General features: G+C 44.2%; 1 protein-coding gene across 1 annotated transcript in view; it reads right to left on the bottom strand.

Moving 5' to 3' along the window:
- Positions 1-538: 538 nt before the first annotated feature.
- The window catches only part of LOC145358553 (A disintegrin and metalloproteinase with thrombospondin motifs 6-like), a 146,502-nt gene continuing 124,737 nt past the window's right edge, over positions 539-22,303 (bottom strand). Inside the window, exons 19-24 of the mRNA XM_080212703.1 lie at positions 16,206-16,344; positions 10,243-10,372; positions 6,590-6,794; positions 4,686-4,862; positions 1,603-1,759; positions 539-648 (exon numbers count right to left, since the gene is read on the bottom strand). Of these exons, the coding sequence (XP_080068829.1) occupies positions 539-648; positions 1,603-1,759; positions 4,686-4,862; positions 6,590-6,794; positions 10,243-10,372; positions 16,206-16,344 (918 nt within the window). The remainder of the gene's footprint in view (positions 649-1,602; positions 1,760-4,685; positions 4,863-6,589; positions 6,795-10,242; positions 10,373-16,205; positions 16,345-22,303) is intronic.

The following is a 22,303-nucleotide window of genomic DNA, read 5'->3' as shown; positions in this document are numbered from 1 at the left end:
CACAAAATCCATTATTGATACACCGTTACAAAATTTGTTAAATATTCTCTCCGTGAGCAAGTTAACAGCTAAGCAGCACTTTCATAATATAGCTACGCTGTCATCCATAATACTGGGGGGGAATCAGCTCTTGCTTGGATGATGGAACTGTTTTAAAAGAAAAACCTTACAAATTCACAAAAGGAACTGGACAATAGCATTGCTTGTAGTTTTGAGCATTAGTAATGTATTGTGGTGCTGTCGGCAGCCAAGATGTGATGTTTAAGGTTGATGGATCCATGAATTCAGCGACATAGAGAAATCATGGTCACTGCTGGTTGTGTTAAGACAAATCAATGAGACGACTGTTGTAGGTCAGACTTGCCGTGTTACAGGTGGAGTTTGTTGGTTCGTGTTAATTGGCTGGTTAACATCGTTTTTTTTCTCCCCCATCTCCTAAGTCCTTTACTTTTTAGCGATTACACCGCATCGACATTTGGTCCACATTGCAGTCCGCTCCGTTAAAAACATTGTGCTCATCTAAAGCTGTTCCCGAAGATCAATGTCCTTGGCAAGTTTTACAACACATCTGTCTGAAGTAGGGCCGACTGCAGAATTTAAACTTTAGCACCAGTGGGCAGTAAGCCACTTTCTTCACATCCCTGCATTCTGTGAGAGGAAACCACACCATAATCAAACTCTTGGCTACAAGACATACTTCAATCAACTATGTTGAGAAAGGGCAGAGGGAAGATTCTATTAATGCTTTAATATTTTCTTTGATGAATCACACGGTTGCTGCAAACACCATTTGTCAAAACCTTGTCAACTTTTATAAAGATTTGATTTTACTCAACAGCATACATTTAACCAAAACCTTTCCTTGATAGAATCCTACAGGGCAGAAAGAGACCAATTGGTTCATCCAGCCTGTGATAACAACAATCCCATCCACGCCCTACTCCCTTCATGCCAAATCACCTAGTTTGCTTGGGCAGCTCTTTGACGGCTTTTAAATTTCTTGGAAAGCTTTGTCAGGTTTGACAGCAGGACAACATCTTACATTTCCTTGACAGCTGGGCAGTTCCATGACAGCTAGACAGTTGTCTGATAGAGTGACCGTTTCTTGAGCTGGGCTGTTTATTGAGCTGGACAGATCCTTGAGCTGGACAGATCTTTGAGGGACGAACAGTTCCTTGACAATGTAAAAGCGCATAATCATGTTTACTTTTAACCATCCCAAATAGTTCTTTATCCCTCACAATATCACTGCTTCTATAACCTCACTTTTTTCTTTTAAGATATTCCCTCAAGCCTAAACCTACCTCTTTGACCAAGTTGACCTAATATTTCCTTACAAATTATATTCATACTATATTTGTCATATTATATTTCTCCTATGAAGTGCCTAAAATTGAAATATTTAATTATATGCAACTTGCAATATAGATACAAGTGGTTGCTGCTATTTCCAGCATTTTCTGCCTTTGTTCCAGCCCCAGGTGATCATCTAAGAAATAAATGCATTGTCTCTGAAGAACATTTCGTTTAAACTTTCTTGAACAATCGTTACAAGGATAAAACTAGAGGCATGTAACTGGACGAAAAGGTACAGTGTTTTACCTTCTGGATTCTCCGTGGGAAGAGCTTCACATCTGCTCTCACACTGCTGCATGGCTGCAGGCTTAAGGGACTCTGGACATTCCATGGATGGCTGACCGATGTATGTTAAGCATTGAACCATTCGCATCTGCTGACCCAGACCACACTGAACAGAACACTGAGGAAAGAAACACAGTGCAGATGTTATCATCAGCTTGAAGTATTGCAAGATTGTTCAAAAACCAGAGAAGACCAGTGAATTGTCTTGAGCACGCTGTGGCACAGTGGTTAGCACTGCTGCCTCACAATGCCAGAAACTCAGGTTCGATTCCCGGCTTGGGTCACTGTCTGTGTGGAGTCTGCACATTCTCTCTATGTCTGTGTGGGTTTCCTCCGGGTGCTCTGGTTTCCTCCCAGAGTCCAAAAAATGTGCAGGTTAGGTGCATTGGCCATGCTAAATTCTCCCTCAGTGTACCCAAACAGGCGCCAGAGTGTAGCAACTAAGGGATTTTCACAGTAACTTCATTGCAGTGTTAATGTAAGCCAACTTTGACACTAATAAATAAATTTGAACTTTATCTCATTTTTAAAAATTATTCGTGGGACATGCGCGTCGCTGGCTGACCAGCATTTATTGCCCATCCCTTGGAGCAATAGTTCCCTTGGAGAAGTAGTTGAGAGTCAACCGCATTGCTGTGGCTCTAGAGTCACATATAGGCCAGACCAGGTAAGGATGGATGATTTTTTTCCTTAAAGGACATTAATGAAACAGATGAGTTTTTTCAACAATTGACAATGGTTTCATGGTCATCAGTAGATTATTTATTGCAGATTTATATTTTTTGTTCATTAAATTCAAATCCCATCAACTGCTGTGGTGGTACTTGAACGCAGGTCCTCAGATCATTAGCTGACTTTCTGGATTAATAGTCTAGTTACAATACCACTAGTCCATCACCTCCCCTCATATATCCCAGAATAAATGTTGCCACTAAATATTAATTTCAAGATGGTATCACGCATTAATCCAGAATGTAATAAGATACATTCCCTAAATGAGATGGATGGCTGGTTAATCTGCTTTTGATGAAGCTGATCGATCGTTGAATGTTGGCCAAACTGGCAGAATTCCCATCTGTTTTTCAAACAAGTGCCATGGAATGGTTTGTGTCTGCCTGAGCGAGTAGAGAGGCCCTTAGTTTAATATCTTACCCAAAATGCAAAAACTTGGAGAATGTTACAATTCCCTCAAGGAATGGCATGGTGGCACAGTAGTTAGCATTGTTGCCTGACAACACCAGGGACCCAAGTTCGACTCCAGCCTTGGGTGATTGTCTGTGTGGAATCTGCACGTTCTCCCCATGTCTGTGTGGGTTTCCTCTGGGTGCTCCAGTTTCCTCACACAGTCCAAAAGACGTGCTGGTTAGCATTGGCCAGGCTAAATTCTCCCTCAGTGTCCCCGAGCAGACGCTGGAGTGTGGCGACTTGGGGATTTTCACAGTAACGTCATTGCAGCATTAGTGTAAGCCTACTTGTGACGCTAATAAAATAAACTTTTAAAAAGTGCACAAATGTGTCAACCTACATTAGGCTCTCAGTTTCTGAAGTTGAGCTTAGCTCCACAATCTTGTGATCTGAGACAAATGAACTGAGCCAAGCTGATACCCCAGTGTAGTGTTATTCTGTCACCTTACGAAGAAGGTGGGGAGTTAAAACCAGGAATAAACTGAAGAGCGTTCTGTAGCCGTATTAAAATCTTTTTAATATGAGATATGTGCCACCTCTTGTTTAAAGTTTAAAAGATTGATTTCCCATGAGTGGATGCAGGAATTGTAATAGGATCCAGGTGCTGTTGAAGAGTTAAGAGGATGGTTCCCAGCATGAAACATGGATCAGGAGGAGAGGGGTTGTGGAACCAATACTGATCGGGTGAGCTACAAAGAAGGCCATGGCTGAGGAAGCCCAAAGACTTTTTTCCGGGTCTGGTGAAGAATTATCGCCAGACAACTAATCCAGAAAGTCGGCTAATGTTCTGTGGACTTGGGTTCAAATCCCGTCACAGCAGATGGTAGAATTTGAATTCAACAAAAATATCTGGAATTAAGAATCTACTGATGACCACAAAACCATTGTTGATTGTCGGAAAAAAACCATTATGTTCACTAATGTCCTTTGGGAAGGAATCTGTTGCCTTTATCTGGTCTAGCCTACACGTGACTCCAAAGCCACAGCAACGTGGTTGACTCTCAACTGATGCAGCAATGCTAATCACCGTGCTACCGAGACCCCGCTCCACCCTTGCTGCAACCTCCCTGCACCCTTCTCCCCACACTCCTTCCCACCACCTTGTCTCCTGGGTCGCTCCACATTCCGGGGATTCCAATATCTGTCCTTCCAGCAACAAACACAGTCTCCCCAGCGCCACTGCTGAGCACAAAATCTCTGACTGGCTGGCTGCTCTTGGAAGGTGAGACTTTCACCTCCAGGTCATTGATTCCACTGGAAGGCCCATTGCTGGCCTTGCCACTGCCTGATTGGCTTGCAATTCAGCGGACCTTCTGAAAAGAGGCAGTACAGGTCTCTCATTGGCTCTCTAACCTGTAGATGAGACCCCTGATATCTCAACAAGATTCCATTCTATATTTCTTTGCAGCCTGTGTGTGCCCTGTTCATAGCTTATCAAGATGTATTTCCAATAATCCCAGTGATATGCCTTTATTACCTTTCTAGTTGGGTTACTCCAAACACCCTTCACACAGGAGCCTAGCTTTGTAGAAGATTTTGTAACTATTTTGTGTGTGCAATATTAGAATAATTCCACAATGTACACTCTGAACTAACTGTTCAACTTGAACCTGGAGTTGAATTAATGAAAAAGATCTTTACTGTATGGGACCATTTGGGGGTGAATTTTACTGTTGCACCGCCATGGGAATCGGAGTGAGCGAGGGGCGGACCATGGAAAGGTCTGTTGACCTTGAGCAGGATTTTCCCATTTTGGGGTGTGCGAGGCTGGAACATCCCACCCTATATATCTTCATTTTACCCACAATGTAACTTTACTTCACTGGATAGGACAACAAGGTGTCTGATCAAATGTTTACCGGGCTCCATTCTCCTGCTACCCAGCGAGGCAGTGGACATCGCTGTGAAGTACATCGTATGCGGTTGGGAGGTTTGGATTCCGCAGGGCAACGGGAAGCTGGGTAAGTCACGGTGAAATCACTGCTCTTGCAAAGTACAATGCGATGCCGATTACCGATTCCACAACTGGGTGTACACTGTTAAGAAAAAGAGAAAGGCATGCTAACATTTTGAAAGCTGGTACATGTTTCACCGTGATTCATTTTATCGTAGAAGTGAAATGCTACCGTTGAAAGAAAATTAAACCTCGACGTTTCTCTGCAATGTTTTTGGGACACGATTTTCATTCACCGTGTGAATTTGCCTTGATCCAAAGTTTCAGGAAAGTGCATTTCACATTCTATGGGCAAAAACATGCATCAGGAATAGAACAGCGCAGGCACTTCCTTCAGCAGGAAATGTGGGAGAAGGATCTCAACATTGGAGCCTGGTTGTTGCTTTAAGTGGATAACCACAACAGGCGCAAGATAAAGACAAAAATCCATAAGTGGTGCAACTTCCTGTGGAGTTTGGATTTCCAAAAGTAGTTAACCACTTTAATCGATTTCTATCGAACACATCATTCTTGGAAGGTTGCAAGAGGTTGAAGGAGGTTCCGGAGATAAAAAGGGACATGGCATTGGATTGGTTTGCATGTAGGATGACAATTGATATGGCCCTGTGGACCGGAAGTGAATACAGATCTGCGAGTACAGTGGAACTGTAACGCAAGCCCTGCAGTTTTGAGATAGATCCCAGAACCACCGTATTCCTTACCCTTTGCCCCACCCCCATCCCACTGCTCAAGTGACCACACAAGTGAGTGGGGTAAGGCGCAAGCTAGGATACAAGCAGTAAAGTTCTGAATGAAGTCAAGGTCATGGACAAGTCAGGAGACCACTGGAACAGTCAAATCTGGAGCTAATAGATGCATGAATGAGGGTTGCTGCAGGAGAGGGGAAGGATCCAAAAATATGGTCAGCATCTTAGATTTCACCTCCAAGATTTTCTTCAACAGCCTGGAGAGCATATCAACAGGGCCCAGAAATGTATCTGCCTTGAAATCTGTTCATTCTGTTCAAATTTAGCAATTGCTAACAATTCTCCTCTAGAACACGCACATTCTCAATTACACTAATATATATTTCTCCCAAGCGTCAGATCAGGTCCAAGTTGGGGTGCAATGCCTCACCTTGTCAGCTCGGATCTTGTTTGTCTCCCTTGCAGGGACCTTGAATTGGATTCAAATGGATTTTGAATTTGGGTTTTTGGAGCAGGTAAGGAATGGATTTGGGTTTGCCCGATCCACTCTGAACATTGGCTTTGTAAGTTTAAGGATGGAGTAAATAATTTAAAAGAAAATCCAATTTCTCTCTTCACTGGTGATCTCTTCAGCCATTCTTCGATTTTTTGTAAAGCAGGTTAGAGACTGTACTATTTCTATGATATACCTGCTCACCCGATTCTGCATTTACCCTGTGGCATATCCCAACATTGATCTCCCCGCTGTGAATGTGCATAATAGATGGAACACACAACTGGAATGCACTTTACCTGGAGGCATTGTCCAGGTGCACACATTCAAGCACTGGAGGCAGAAACTGGAGGAAGAAATATCGATTTTCCCCATCCATTCCCACCCTGCGCAATGTGGGGGGGGCAAGGAAGCAGTGGGGTGAGGATGGGGTGAGGGGTAAGGAACATGATGGTTCTGAGATCTATCTCAAACTGCAGGGTTTGCGTTACAGTTCCACTCCTTCCACTGACCTGAATCTCCACCATAGAAGGAATAACTTGTTTTGACTTACAATTGAGTTCTTTGATGATCAGTAAACAACTTCACATTGATTGGATATGTATTATCCCATCAGGAAGCAGACATTACCTCAGACCAATCGAGAGGCACCCATTCAGGTGGACAGGTGTGGTTACTGCAGCTCTCCTTTATCAAGGGGCGTTCACTGACGCAGTAACTGTCATCCAGGACTTTTTGCTCAGATGCAGTGACTTTCTGGACACACATGACATCCCGAGTGCGAAGTCCACCATTGCAGGTCCGGCTACACTCGGTCCATTCACCTACAATCCAGCTGAGGAAGTAGAAAGCATTAAATGACTTGGTGTTCATGCACAAACCCAGATGTTTTGTGTTTGACCCAAATGACGGTGCGCTCTCCAGAAATCCAACATCAGTGTTTTGTGGCTTTGCTGATTGCCTGGTTCTTCTGGAGACACAGCAGTCAGCCCAGTGACCAATGTGCTTTGTGTGTTTGCTTCTGAAACCTGCACCCATTGTACAGAGAGTTATTGGAATGCTGAGAGTATAAGACCAGATACTAACCATGAGTGGGAGTTGGAATGTTCACCGACAAGGGAAACATCCCAATTTTAACTAAGTGTGCATCTGTTCCTGCTCTTGGTGGATCCAACAATTGAGACCCAAGATTCACATTGAAGTAACATGTATTTATTTGTTACAAGTAGGCTCACATCAACACTGCCATGAAGCTACTATGAAAATCTCCTAGTCACCACACTCTGGCACCTGTTTGGGTGCACTGAGGGATAATTTAGCATGGCCAATGCACCTAACCAGCACATCTTTGGACTGTGGGATGAAACCAGATCACCCGAAGGAAACCCACACAGACACGGGAAGAATGTGCAGACTCCTCACAGACAGTGACCCAAGCTGGGAATTGAACCCAGATCCCTGCAGCTGTGAGGCGACAGTGCTAACCACTGTGCCACCGTGTTGCCCCTATGCCACTGAAGGCCTTGGCTTGGAAGAGGTGTTGAGGGCCTCATCTGCATGGCTGCCAGCTAGGTGCTGCGCCGATGCCAGTGAGAAGCAGTAGCTGGTGGATGATCAGACCAGATGCCCTCTCCAACTGGCACCAAAGGAATGGCCACAGATTGATAGGACATGTGACGAGGAAGAGGTTTTCAGAGGCTGTTATTCTGGGGGCGAGGGGTGGGGTGGTGAAAGGAGGGAAAAGGAGGCCAACACTGTCCTTTGGAACAAAATTTGTCCTTAAAATGAAAGAGGGTTAAGTTGAATAGACGATGAAAATGGGTGTAGGGATTGTGATGCAGGACGAACTGGGGCTTGTTGCTGCGGTTGCAGGCAGAACATCAACATCGTGCTATACACTAATTAACATGGCTGTCATGTATAGCCGGTGCTAAGTGAGCTGGTGAATAGCTGTGTGTTTCAGTAGGGGGTCTACCATTGGGAGAGGGTAGCTGACAACGAGCCTGCACTCCTCCTCAAAGTCAGCTTTCGCCTCCTGAAGAGGAAGAGCACTGTCCGTCAGCAGGTGATAGAAACCATTGTGCAACTGGTTCTGATCCGGGAAGTACAGGAGAATGGCACAACTTGGGAGAGAGTGTAGGTCCATGGGTTGAATTTTCTCTCTGGGGTGGGAGGCCTTTTAGCAGAAGGCTGCAGTTGAAGATAAGATACCGAGAGGGCACTTCAACATAGAGATGCCTTCTCACCAACTTCTTTTGAAACTTGAAATAAGAACCAGGCTCAGCTTCCACGCCAGAACTGTGTGTGGCCAGGCAGGCACAGAGGGCTTGCCCGGAGTGCTGGGCTGTCAACCTGCCGGTGGATGCCCATTTCCAGATAGTTACACTGTCACACCAGGAAACTAGAAACTGATTGGAAAATTCCATTCAGCCTCCTTCAAATGCACTTTACCAGGCTGTTAATGAGCTTAACTGAATACTCGCCATGGATGGGGGCAGGCATCTCTGCTGGCCACGACACACCTTGGCAAAAAATGGCCAATGCCAGTAATTGGCATAGGAAACCAACACGTTGGCCTTTCAGGCTTCTCAAAACCCCATCCCCATGACTTACGCTATTAATAAGTTTGCATCTGTTCCTGTTCTTGGTGGCCCAACAATTGAGGCTCAAGAGTTGCTAACATTACATTGAAGGCTTTGTTTGGAAAGGGTATTGAAGAGAAGAGATCCATAAGGTGCTAGGAGGCCCTCCAGATAAACCCCCAGAGGACAGTGGGACCGTGGAGCCGTGGCAGTCAGGGCCAGGGGTCCATTCCTCATGGACTGCTGTAGTTCCAGGTGACTACCATCTTCTCAAAGGCAATTAGGGATGAGCCATTAATGCTGACCGAGCCAATGACATCCACATCCCATGAATGCACTAATATAAAAAACATTGTTGCAGAGCAAAAAAAAAATCAATAACCTCACGTCAACTTCAGGGAATCGATCTTTAAATTCCTTTTCATGCCTACTGCACCACTAGCCTCAGATAATATTCAATGCATCATAGTCCCATATCACCTTCTCCATCAATCAGGACTCGTGTCTAAACATTCAGTTTCACCTCACTTTCACATATTTTGCATCTTCACGCATAACACTGATCTAAGCCCCACACTTGTCTGAGTGTCACAGCAGAGCTCTGACCTCTGCTACACAAAGGTCAGCTTGCTCCAAGCTCAGACATGTGCGAACCTTGCTCTTTTGTATTACCTTGCTCTCAGCCTCGCCACTCAATATCACCCTCCTCTTGACCTTACATTTCACATTGAGAGTGATTTTAATTTAATTTATGTCCATCAGTTTTTTTGCACAGTTTCAAAACATCTTCTGGAATGAGAATATCCTCCCTTTAATTGATTTGGCATAAGAAAATTATGAAAGGATAGATGGGGGGGGGGGGGGGGGGGGGTGGTGGGGGGTGGGCAGGGGCAGGGGGAAGCGGTTATATTCAGTCCATCATGACAGTTCTGACAGCACATTCCAGATCATGAAAACTTGCAGCATAATTGGACAAACTTTTCCATGGTCCTCCCCTCGCCCACTCCGATTCCCGTAACCATTGTCTCTGAATCCATTGGTTGGAAGAAAATTCAAGTTTAAAAAAAAGTACTTTCAAGCTTTGAAAGGATCACCTGGTAGTACAAAACAGTGACAGAAGTGATTGCACAAAGAGTGACACAATGGTTAGTACTGCTGTCTCACAGAGCCAGGGACCTGGATTCGATTCTCGGCTTGGGTCACTGTCTGTGCTGAGTCTGCACGCTCTCCCCCGTGTCTGCGTGGGTTTCCTCTGGGTGCTCTGGTTTCCTTCCACAGTCTAAAGGTTGTGTTAGTTAGGTGCATTGGCCATGCTAAATTCTCCCTCAGTGTCTCCAGACAGGCGCTGGAGTGTGGCAACTAGGGGACTTTCACAATAGTGTCATTGTGGTGTTAATGTAATAAATAAACTTTAAAATGGGACTGGATTTTATGACCACATTTTACTTGGTGACTCAACCTCGGAAGATTTATTGTTGCTCAATGAGCACCAGCTCTGACGAAGGGTCATCCAGACTCAAAACTTTGGCTCTACTCTCTCTCCATGGATGCTGTCAGACCCGCTGAGACCAGCATTTTTTGTTTTTGTATGAGCTCTGGCATTGGTTAGAGGAAATTCTTTCAGCTCCGTTGAGCTTGCGATGGTATGATATAAGGAGTAAGCTAAATTCTAAGTGTTGACCCAGTTCTTGTGTTACTTACACTGATGTACACGGCTCAGTGTTGCAAGCACGTTGTTTCTCTGGAAGCTTGTTCTCACTATTACAGTAATGGGCAGAAACAACAGAATTATCATCCAGTTTCTTGCACACAACAGATTGTGCCTGTATACCTAGATAGAAATGAGAAAATTTGGGAATCAGTAACTTGAATAATACATTATCGGAACTGGAGATCAGTGCTTTAAAACCAAAAAGGTACCGGTCATTAGTTATCTAATCAATCTTATCACTTTTCTAATTAATCTTATCACTTTGGCCCTGAAGTTAATCTGAAGAGAAAAGAACTAACGGAAACATGAAAAGTTCAATTGTTTAGATTATGTGAGCTTCACACATGACTACCACCGCCCCCACCCCCACCTTTATACCCACTTCCCCCTCCTCCCCACAAGTACTGGGGCAAAAGGCAAAAGCTCTCCCACAATCACCAGGCCAATATCCCCTCGCGGATATGGGGAACACTCTCTGTACAAACACTGGGGAAAATGTCCCCATCCCCACATATAAAAAGAACCCCTCTCCCTCCCCCCGATAGGTCCTCTCCTGGCAGTACCCTCTTGCAGGCTTGCATAGCCAGGTTGGTGCTCTGAGAGGGCATTACTTGGGGGGGGAGGCAATGCCAGGGGGCACTGCTATGGGGCCATCCCCTGTACGTCCCAATGTGCCCCCCCTCTCCCCCCCACGCCCTTGACTGCTTCACATTTTTAAGTACCTAAGGGAGAAATTCTTTATCTGGGGGAACATACAGCAGGGCAGTCCTTTAAACATGTTAATTTATTAAACGGAGTTATTACATCACCAGTGAGGGATGGGGGAAAAGTTAAAATTTATTTATTACTCACATATAGGCTTACATTAACACTGAAATGAAGCTACTGTGAAAATCCCCAGGTTGCCACACTCCGGTGCCTGTTCGGGTACACGGAGGGAGAATCTAGCTTGGCCAATCCACCTAACCAGCATGGCTTTCGGATTGTGGGAGGAAACCGGAAAACCTGGAGGAAACCCACGCAGACATGGGGAGAATGTACAAACTCCACACAGACTCAAGCTGGGAATCGAACCCGGGTCCCTGAGGCTGTGAGGCAGCAGCGCCACCGTGCCACCCAGAAAATTAGAGAACAGTATCTCGCCGCCAGAATTCTCCCGCAAGATTTCCTGCCAATGTTGCCATTTTTGCCCATGGTGAACGCCAGAATAAATTCCCCTGAATTGGGGAATTTTTCAATCTGACGGCTTTGTCGTGTGTTTGTGGGACGGATGGGTGGGGAAGGGAAGGGGATAAACAGTGTGGCAAACTCCTGCATGTCTGTGCAGCAATCACACAGCCTATGTGCGGATCACTGACTGCTTCTACTCATGACACGAGGACTGTAATAAGGCTTCAAAACTCCTAGTAACTCAGTTGACTTGCAATCTCCCCAAGTGTCATCCAGAAACGGTTAAGCCAGAAGTAGGTTCACCTCACAGATCTTTATACATTATAAACAGAATGCCTGCAGTACTCGAAAAGGGCTGACTTTTCAGCATCCAGTGTATCAACTCATTTTAGCTGGCTGAATACACCTGTCCACATTGTGTGGGATATATAACCAGTTCCAACATGTTACATAAAATAAAAGCACATCTTCTGATCTACTAAGAGCAAGGCTGTGGGAGATAGCAACATAGGACTTAGTAGCAGGAATATGCCCTTCAGCCCTCCACACCTACTCCACTGTTCAATAAGAACATGGATGATCCGTGATCTCAACATCCACTTTCATATCTGCCATTCTCAACTCTTGATTCTCTGGTCTATCTGCCTAACTCTGCCTCGAACAGATTCAACGAGCCAGCCTCCACTGTTTTCTGAGGAAGAGAATTCCACTGACTAATGACAGTCTTATAGAAGGATTTAAATGTGTTCCAGGTTGTTCAGAAGAGGTTTACTACATTGATATCTGGAATGAGTGATTTGATTTGACTTGATTTGATTTATTATTGTCACATGTATTGATATAGAGTGAAAAGTATTGATTCTTGTGCGCTATACAGGAAAGGCATACCATTCATTGAGAAGGAAAGGAGTGAGTGCAGATGTAGTATTACAGTCATAGCTAGAGTGTAGAGAAAGATCAACTTAGTGCGAGGTAGATCCATTCAAAGGTCTGATGGCAGCAGGGAAGAAGCTGTTTTTGAGTTGGTTGATATGTGATCTCAGACTTTTGAATCTTTTTCGCGATAGAATTTTGTAGTTTTTTGTGGTCTTGGACAGAGCAGGAGCCATACCAAACTGTAATACAACCAGAAAGAATGCTTTCTATGGTGCATCTGTAAAAGTTAGTGAGAGTTGTAGCAGATATGCCAAATACATTTAACATCCTGAGAAAGTAGAGGCACTGGTGAGCTTTCTTGACTATAGTGTCCACAAGGAGGCACCAAGTTGTTGGCGATATGAGCATCTAAATACTTAAAGCTCTTGACCATTTCTACTTTGTCCCCTTGAATGGGTTGTCTTCTGGGGAAAGGTTGGATAGGCTGACCTTTTTCTCCTGGAGTTTAGAAGAGTGAGGGGTGACTTGCTTGAAGCATATGAACATAAGAACGTAAGAACTAGGAGCAGGAGTAGGCCATCTGGCCCCTCAAGCCTTCTCTGCCATTCAATAAGATCATGTTTGACCCTTTTGTGGACTCAGCTCCACTTACCTGTCTGCTCACCATAGCCTTTAATTCCTTTACTGCTCAAAAATGTACCTATCCTTGTCTTAAAAACAGACAATAAGCAGCCTCAACTGCTTCACTGGGCAGGAAAGTCCACAGATTCACAACCCTTTGGGTGAAGACGTTCCTCCTCAACTCAGTCCTAAATCTGCTTCCCTTCCACCCTTATTTTGAGGCTATGCCCTCTAGTACTAGTTTCACCCGTCAGTGGAAACAACTTCCCTGCTTCTAACTTATCTATTCCCTTCATAATCTTGTATGTTTCTATAAGATCTCCCCTCATTCTTCTGAATTCCAATGAGTATAGCCCCAAACTAATCAGTCTCTCCTCATAAACCAACCTTCTCAACTCTGGAATCAACCTAGTAAATCTCCTCTGCATCCCCTCCAACGCCAGTATATCCTTTTCCAAGTAAGGAGACCAAAACTGTTCACGGTACTCCAGATGTGGCCTTACAATCACGTTATACAGCTGCAAAATAACCTTGCTGTTTTTAAACTCCATCCCTCTAGCAATGAAGGATAAAATTCAATTTGCCTTCTTAATTACCTGCTGCACCTGCAAACCAACTCCTTGAGATTCCTGCACAAGGACAGCCTGGTCCCTCTGCACAGCAGCATGCTGCAATTTTTTACCATTTAAATAATATTCCATTTTGCTGTTATTTCTACCAAAATGGATAACCTCACATTTACTAACAACTGCCAGACCCTCGCCTACTCACTTATGTAAGAAGCATGTAAGCTCCTGAACAGTCTTGGCAAGGTGGACGTGGAAAGGATGTTTCTTGTGGGTGAGTCCAGAATTAGGGCTCGCTGCTTTAAAATGAGGGATCGCCCTTTAGGACAGAGATGAGAAGAATTTTTTTCTCTGAGGGTTATGTGACTTTGGAATTCTCTGCCACAGAAGGCAGTAGAGGTGGGGTCATTGAATATTTTAAGATGGAGGTAGATAGACTCTTGTTAGGCAAGGGAATCAAAGGTTTTCGGGGGGTAGATGGGGATGTAGAATTCAAAACACAAACAGATTCTCATCGTATGGCCGAGCATGCTCGAAGGACGGAATGGTCTACTTCTGCTCCTATTTCATATTTTCGCATGTTGAAGAGAAGTCTCACAGAGACTAATAAAATTCGAACAGGATGAGACAGGGTAGATGCAGGGAGGATGTTCCTGATGTGTGAGTATCCGGAACCAGGGGTCACAGTCTGAGGATTCAGGGTAGACCATTTAGGACGGAGATGAGGAGACATTTCATCAATCAAAGAGTGGTGAGCCTGCGGAATTCATTTCCTCAGGAAGCTGTTGATGCCAAAACATTTAATGTGTTCAAGAGGTGGCTAGATACAGCACTTGGGGCGAATGAGATTAAAGGTTACGGGGAGGAAGCAGGATCAATCTACTGAGTTGGACAATCAGCCATACTTGTAATGAATGGCAGAACAGATTCGAAGGGCCAAATGGCCTCCTCCTGCTCCTATCTTCCATGTTTCTATTTCTCCTCTCGTAGACACAGGAGGGAGACCTCTAATTCTGAAACTGTGTCTCTGAAATTTGCCAATCAATAAAATATTAATATAAGTGTGGCAATTCACTATAAACACTTTCTCTGAATTTTCCCACGTTAATTGTGTCCACAACCATCCGCTACATTTGCAATTGCCTGAGATACCTCTAAGGGGTTCTCTGGTAGGCTTTCCCAATACAGAGACTAATCTGCCATTTATTCAGTCACAAACATCTGCAACGGCGACCATCACTCTGTAAAACCACAAACTGGCCACAGAGTGCTTTTTTGTTTCCAACAAATTACTCAAAATGTGTTTCCGAAGATGTTTAACCTAAAAATATTTGGGTGTGCCTCTTCTTTTTGCTCAGTGGCTGAAATTTCTGGTGTCCAAAATAGGTATTTAAAAAAATTAAATACTATTAGGAAAAACATTTTTCAAAACATGATTAAAATTATGAGTTGAATTATCACTGCATTATTTAGAACCTTTACTAATGTTTTACTCAAAAGTATTAGCCTTTTTCGGAGTGCACATGTTTAGCAGATTGCGGTGCTCTGAGCTGAATTGGCTGTTATCTAATTTTCAGTAATGTGTCAATATTTATCTGAATGATCATATATTCTTCAACTTCGACATGTTTTTACCCAGTTGTTTACCAAAGTTATTTGAAGAAAGGCACAGTGGTTAGCACGGCTGCCTCACAGCGCAAGAGACCCAGGTTCAGTTTCGGCCTCGGGCAACTGTCTCTATGGAGTTTGCACTCATGTCAGCGTGCGTTTCCGCTGGGTGCTCCGGTTTCCTCCCACAGTCCAGAGATAAGTGGGTTAGCTTGATTAGCCATGATAAATTGCCCCTTAGTGTTAGGGGATTAACAGGGTAAATACACAGGGTTACGGGGATAGGGCCTGGTGGGATTGTTGTCAGTGCAGACTCGATGGGCCTCTTTCTGTACTGTAGGGATTCTCTGATTCTAAGATACATTTCAAGCTGTTCAGCCAAAAGCCCACATGGCCTAGAATATCTATGGAGCTGCTCCAAGGAAATTTATACCATTCTTTGAAAAAAATTATAAACCAACTAAGCATCTTGCCTATGATTTTTTGCTGGTCCGAAAAGCTTTCTCTCTGAATTCCTTACACTGTATGAAGCAATGATTCTAATTCATAACACCTATTTGTTGTCACAAAATTGCAAATTCGCACTTGTTGACATGAACAGACTTACTGCATGAGAGAACCAAGGGTGAATGGTACAATAAAATTAAATGTGTAATGTGGGATATGAATTTCAATGCCTGTGTGATGACAGTTATGTCCCAAGGATTGGGGACTCATATGAAACAGCATGTCCCTTCAGCTGTTCACAACAGGCAGAGTATTGACCACACTCAACAAGCCCGGGCTCGCAAACCTCAAGCCATAAAGACTAATTTTAAATGTGATTCTGCAATTGGGCAGCACTTGCTGAACAATGTCAAGTGTGCTAAGAATTACATACAAGCAATTTAAGACCATCATGGGATTCACAATGTGGCTCTCTTATGCCTGCTAGAAGCTACACCTATTCATATACCTGACCTCTGCAAAGAAAAGGGATATGCCCAAATATTGCACTTCTATTGAATAAACGTACTCACCCCAGAATGATTATTCATGGTCATAAGAAAATACATCTGACATTCTCTAGCCATCATTATCATGATCAGTGTTCACATTTTGCTCATTCATACCTCCTGCACATATTGCAGTGCACTTGGACCATGGGAAATATTGCCATTCATAAGTTGCCTGTGTGTCCCCACTGACTGGGTGTGTGATGGGTGCATTAAACCTGTAATGAATACCCTGATTTTCCTCTTGTACCAGCACCTGCATGAAAAATGAAAAATAATGTAAGGCACATTCTGTGTTTTTTGGTTGTTTGGACACATATTCAATCAAAACAAGAGTTGCCAGGTTTTACTTACTTTAATTTTCAGACACTAAACTTCCAAATTATGTCACCACTGCATAACACAACTTACTGCTTGTTGCATTACATTCTCTACTAGCCACAGGAGCAATTTTGTATGGAAGTTAAGTCCTATTTACCAGTGGAAGACTCCATTCCATGAAGAGCATTGACGAACCACTAAGTTTTTTGTGAGTTTCTATCACTTTTGTACTGCCCTGCAAACTGCCCTCATTTTCATTGACAGATTTTTAAGAAATAATTTGCATGCAAAAACAATATTTAATTTACTAAGAAACTGAAGATTATTCACTATTAAAACTAGTCAATGATTCAGTGTGATTATTCTAAGTCATTTTCAGTAATTTTACACCAGGTTACTCATAGCTGGAGGATAGTTCATAAGATATATAGGAACAGGACTTAGGCCATTTGGCCCATCGAGTCTACTCTGCCATTCGATCATGGCTGATATACTCCTCATCCCCACTTCCTTGCCTTCTCCCCAGAACCTTTCAACCCATTACCAATTAGAAACTAGTCTCACTCTTCCTTAAAATAGCCTCACAAGAGGTTATTGCAGAAGGTCGAGGGACATGGAGTTGGGGGTAGGGTGTTAGCGTGGATAGAGGATTGGTTGTCAAATAGGAGGCAGAGAGTGGGGGTCAACGGGTGCTATTCGGATTGGCGGATGGTGACTAGTGGAGTGCCCCAGGGGTCGGTGCTGGGGCCTCAGCTTTTTACCATTTATATAGATGATCTGGAGGAGGGAACCGAGTGTAGGGTGTCGAAATTTGCTGATGACTCCAAGATTGGGGGAACGGCAAATTGTGCGGAGGGTGTGGAGAGTCTGCAGAAGGATCTAGGTAGGCTGGGCGAATGGGCCAGGAAATGGCAAATGGAATTTAATGTTGGCAAGTGTGAGGTGGTCCACTTTGGTAGGAAGAATGGTAGGAAGGACTATTACTTACGGGGCGAAAAACTGCAGCAGGCAACGGTGCAGAGGGACCTCGGGGTCCTTGTGCATGAGTCGCAAAAACCCAGCTTGCAGGTGCAGCAGGTGGTCAGGAAGGCGAATGGGATGCTGGCCTTCATAGCGAAGGGGATTGAATATAAAAGTAGGGAGGTCTTGCTGCAGCTGTATAGGGCATTGGTGAGGCCGCAACTGGAGTACTGTGTGCATTTTTGGGCGCCGCACCTGCGCAAGGATATTTTGGCCTTGGAGGGAGTGCAGAGGAGGTTTACTAGGCTGATACCGGAGTTGAGGGGGTTGAGCTATGAGGAGAGGCTGAATAAACTGGGCTTGTACTCGTTAGAGTTTAGAAGAATGAGAGGAGATCTCATTGAGACGTATAAGATGATGAATGGGATGGATAGGATAGAGGTGGAAAGACTCTTCCCGCTCAAAAAAGACAATAGGACTAGGGGGCACAGCCTCAAGATAAAAGGGGGGCGGTTTAGAACGGAGTTGAGGAGGAACTTCTTCACTCAAAGGGTGGTGAATCTCTGGAATTCTCTGCCCGTTGAAGTGGTGGAGGCTGCCTCGCTAAATATTTTTAAGACGCGGGTTGATGGGTTTTTGATAGGAGAGGGGATTAAGGGTTATGGGGAGAGGGCGGGAAAGTGGAACTGAGCAGCGACAGATCAGCCATGATCTTATTGAATGGCGGGGCAGGCTCAAAGGGCTGGATGGCCTACTCCTGCTCCTATTTCTTATGTTCTTATGTTCTTAAATATACTCACTGTCCCAGTATCCACCGCACTATGTGATAGCGTATTCCACAGATTCACAACCCTTTGCGAGAAGTGGTTTCTTTTCAATTCTGTTTTAAATTTCCTCTCCCTTATCCTAAGACTATGATGTCTCATCCTAGAATGTCCCACAGGACGAAGCATCCGCTCCATGTCTACTTTATCCATACTGTTTATCATCTCGTACACCTCAATTTGATCTCCCCTCATTCTTCTAAATTCTAGAGAGTATAGGCCTAAACAGTTCAACCTATCTTCATATGACAAAACCCCTTCATAGGACAAATCCGATAGTATAAACAGTTGTATGATTGGATCATCATTTAAAATAGTTTGTGTCTGCTCAGAGTCCATTTTCTGCTCTATTGACTGAACTGCTCCAGTTTAACTCATAGAGTCATAGAGGCTTCCAGCATGGAAACAGACCCTTTGGCCCAACTTGTCCATGCTGTCCCTTTTTTTTAAAACCCCTAAGCTAATCCCAATTGCCCGTATTTGGCCCATATCCCTCTATACCCATTTTACCCATGCTTTTTAAAAGACAGCATTGTACCCGCCTCTACTACTACCTCTGGTATTGTACTCACCACCCTCTGTGTGAAAAAATTGCCCCTCTGGACATCTTTGTATTTCTCCTCTCTCACCTTAAACCTGTGGCCTCTAGTTTTAGAGTCCCCTACCTTTGGGAAAAGATATTGACTATCAAGCTGATCTGTGCCCCTCATTATTTTATAGACCTCTATAAGATTGCCCCTCAACCTTCTATGCTCCATAGAAAAAAGTCCCAGTCTTTCCAGCTTCTCCTTATAACTCAAACAATCAAGTCCTGATAGCATCCTAGTAATAAATCTTTTCTGCACGCTTTCTAGTTTAATAGTATCCTTTCTATAATAGGGTGACCAGAACTGTACACAATATTCCAACTCTCATAATTACATTCACTGGATATTTTTTGCAATTCTGTTGTGCCCCCTGATTGTGTTGATCCAAGGAAACTTTGACCTTTGCGATTGTGCAAATGCACTTCAGCGGAAAATTTAACTTAATTCAACAAATATAACTTTGGACCCATCTTGGCCACAATTTCCTAATTGCTCCCAAGGTAGAAACTTTATCTCAACTCTTGCACATAGCAGGGAATTCCCTAACTGTTAAGGCAGCAGGACAGGTGGTTATGGGACTCTTGTCTTTATCAGCTGAGGCATAGAATAAGAGCATGGAAGTTTCATGGAGCTGTATACAATGCTCATTAGGTCACAGCTAGAGAACTGTGTGTAGTTCTGGTCACCACATTATTGAAAGGCTGAGATTTCACCAGAAAGGGTGTGGAGGACAATCACCAGGATGTTGCCTGGGCAGGAGTGTTTCAGCTAGAGAGACGCTAGTTGGGCTGGGGTTGTTCTGGGATTGAGTGTTGTTTTATCTGGAGAGAGACTAGTTAGGCTGGGGTTGTTCTCCTTAGAGCAGAGAAGGCTGAGGGGGAACCTGATTGAGATGGACAAAATTATGAAGGATATAAGGTAGGGTAGCTAGTAAGAAACATTTCCCCTTAGTGGAGGGGTCAATAACCAGGTAGCATAGATTTAAGGTAAGGGGCAGCAAATTTAGAAGGGATTTGAGGAAACATGGCTTCACCCAGAAGGTGGTGGGAATCTGGAACTTACTGCCTGAGAGGATGGCAGAGATGGGAACTCTCACAACGTTTAGGAAGCATTTAGATGAGTGCTTGAAATGTCACAGCAAACAAGGCTATGGACCAAGTGCTGGAAAATGGGATTACAATAGATAGGTACTTGATGGCCAGTTCAGTCATGATGGACCGAATGGCCCAATTCTGTGGTGTAACACTCTTGGACCCAATGACAACGACACCTGCAGGAGGTGCATCCAGCTGCAGCTCCGAACAAACTGCGTTAGGGAACTGGAGCAGGAGCTGGATGACATCCAGATCATTTGGGAGAATGAGAAGCTTATAGATGGTAGCTTCAGGGAGGTAGTTATGCCAAAGGCACAGAGCACAAGTAATTGGGTTACGGTCAGGCGAGGGAAGGGGAAAGGACAGGCAGAGCAGGGTTCGCCTGCGGCCATGCCCCTCCACAATAAGTATACTGATTTGGATACTGTTGTGGAGGATGCCTTACCTGGGACAAGCTGCGGCAGCTGGATCTCTGGCACTGAGTCTGGTTCTGTGGTGCAGAAGGGAGCGGGGGAAGAAGAGGAGAACAGTAATGATAGGGGACTTGATAGTCAGAAGTACAGACGGGAGGTTCTGTGGTCATGACAGAGACTCTCGGATGGTTTGTTGCCTCCTGGGTGCTAGGGTCAGAGATGCCTCTGATCGCGTGCACAGCATTTCGAAGTGGGAGAATGATCAGCCAGGTGTCATGGTACACATTGGTATCAATGATGTAGGAAGAGTGAAGAGGTCCTGAAGAGTGAGTATAGAGAGCTTGGTAGGAAGTTAAAAAGCAGGACCCCGAGGGTAGTAATCTCAGAATTGCTACCTGTGCCATGTGCCAGTGAGGGTAAGAGTAGGATGCTCAGGCGGATGAACATGTGGCTGAGGAACTGGCGTAGGGGACAGGGTTTCAGATTTCTAGATCATTGGGACCTCTTCTGGGGCAGGTGGGACCTGTACAAGAGAGACGGGTTACACCTGAAATACAAGGGGACCAATATACTTGCAGGGAGGTTTAAACTAGATTTGCAGGAGGATGGGAATCAGAGTGGCAGAGCAGATAGTGGACCAGGGGTGAAAAGGATAATAGCTCATGCAAAATCACAAATAGAACGGTTGTGTGTGGTGGTAATAATCTTCTGAGGTATGTCTATTTCAATGCCAGGAGTATTGTGGGGAAGGCAGACGGTTTGAGGGCGTGGATTGACACATGGAATTACGACATTGTAGCCATTAGTGAAATTTGGCTACAGGAGGGGCAGGACTGGCAGCTCAACGTTCCAGGGTTCCAATGTTTCAGGAATATAGAGGCAGAGGGATGAAGGGCGGGGGCGTGGCATTGCTAGTCAGGGAAAATGTTGCAGCGGTGCTCAGGCAGGACCGATTAGAGGGCTTGTTTACCGAGGCCATATGGGTGGAGCTGAGAAACAGGAAAGGTATGACCACATTAATGGGATTGTATTATAGAGCACCCAGTAGTAAGCGAGAATTGGAGGAGCAAATCTGCAGAGAGATAACAGACAACTGCCGGAAACATAAAGTTACGATAGTAGGGGATTTTAATTTTCCACATATAGATTGGGACTCCCATACTGTTAAAGGTCTAGACGGGTTGGAGTTTGTAAAATGTGTTCAGGAAAATTTTCTAAATCACTATATAGAGATACCAACTAGAGAGGATGCAATATTACATCTTCTATTAGGAAATGAGTTAGGACAAGTGATGGGGTGTATGTAAGGGAACACTTTGGTTCCAGTGACCATAATGCCATTAGTTTCAGCTTGATCATGGATAAAATAGATCTGGTCCTCGGGTTGAGGTTCTAAACTGGAAAAAGGCCAAATTTGAAGAAATGAGAAAGAATCTAAAAAGTGTGGATTGGGACAGGCTGTTCTTGGCAAGGATGTGATTGGTAAGTGGGAGGCCTTCAAAGGAGAAATTTTGAGAGTGCAGAGTTTGTATGTTCCTGTCAGGATTAAAGGCAAAGTGAATAAGAATAAGGAACCTTGGTTCTCGAGGGATATTGCAACTCTGATAAAGAAGGAGAGATATATGATATGTATAGGCAACAGGGAACAAATAAGATGCTTGAGGAGTATAAAAAATGCAAGAAGCTACTTAAGCAGGAGATTAGGACGGGCTAAAAGAAGACATGAAGTTACTTTGGCAGTCAAAGTGAAGGATAATCCTAAGAGCTTCTACAGGTATATTAACAGCAAAAGGATGGTAAGGGATAAAATTGAAGATCAGAGTGGTCGGCTTTGTATGGAACCAAAAGAAATGGGAGAGATATTAAATGGGTTTTTTGCATCTGTATTTACTAAGGAAACTGGTATGGAGTGTATGGAAACAAGGTAAACAAGTAGGGAGGTCATGGAACCTATACAGATTAAAGAGGTGCTTGCTGCCTTGAGGCAAAACAGAGTAGATAAATCCCCAGGACCAG

This window comes from Carcharhinus amblyrhynchos, chromosome 26 (genome assembly GCF_965287045.1).
Source record: "Carcharhinus amblyrhynchos chromosome 26, sCarAmb.v2.hapA, whole genome shotgun sequence".
NCBI classification, from domain to species: domain Eukaryota; kingdom Metazoa; phylum Chordata; class Chondrichthyes; order Carcharhiniformes; family Carcharhinidae; genus Carcharhinus; species Carcharhinus amblyrhynchos.
Note: the sequence above shows the minus strand (reverse complement) of the source record. Positions and strands in the feature narration are given on the sequence as shown.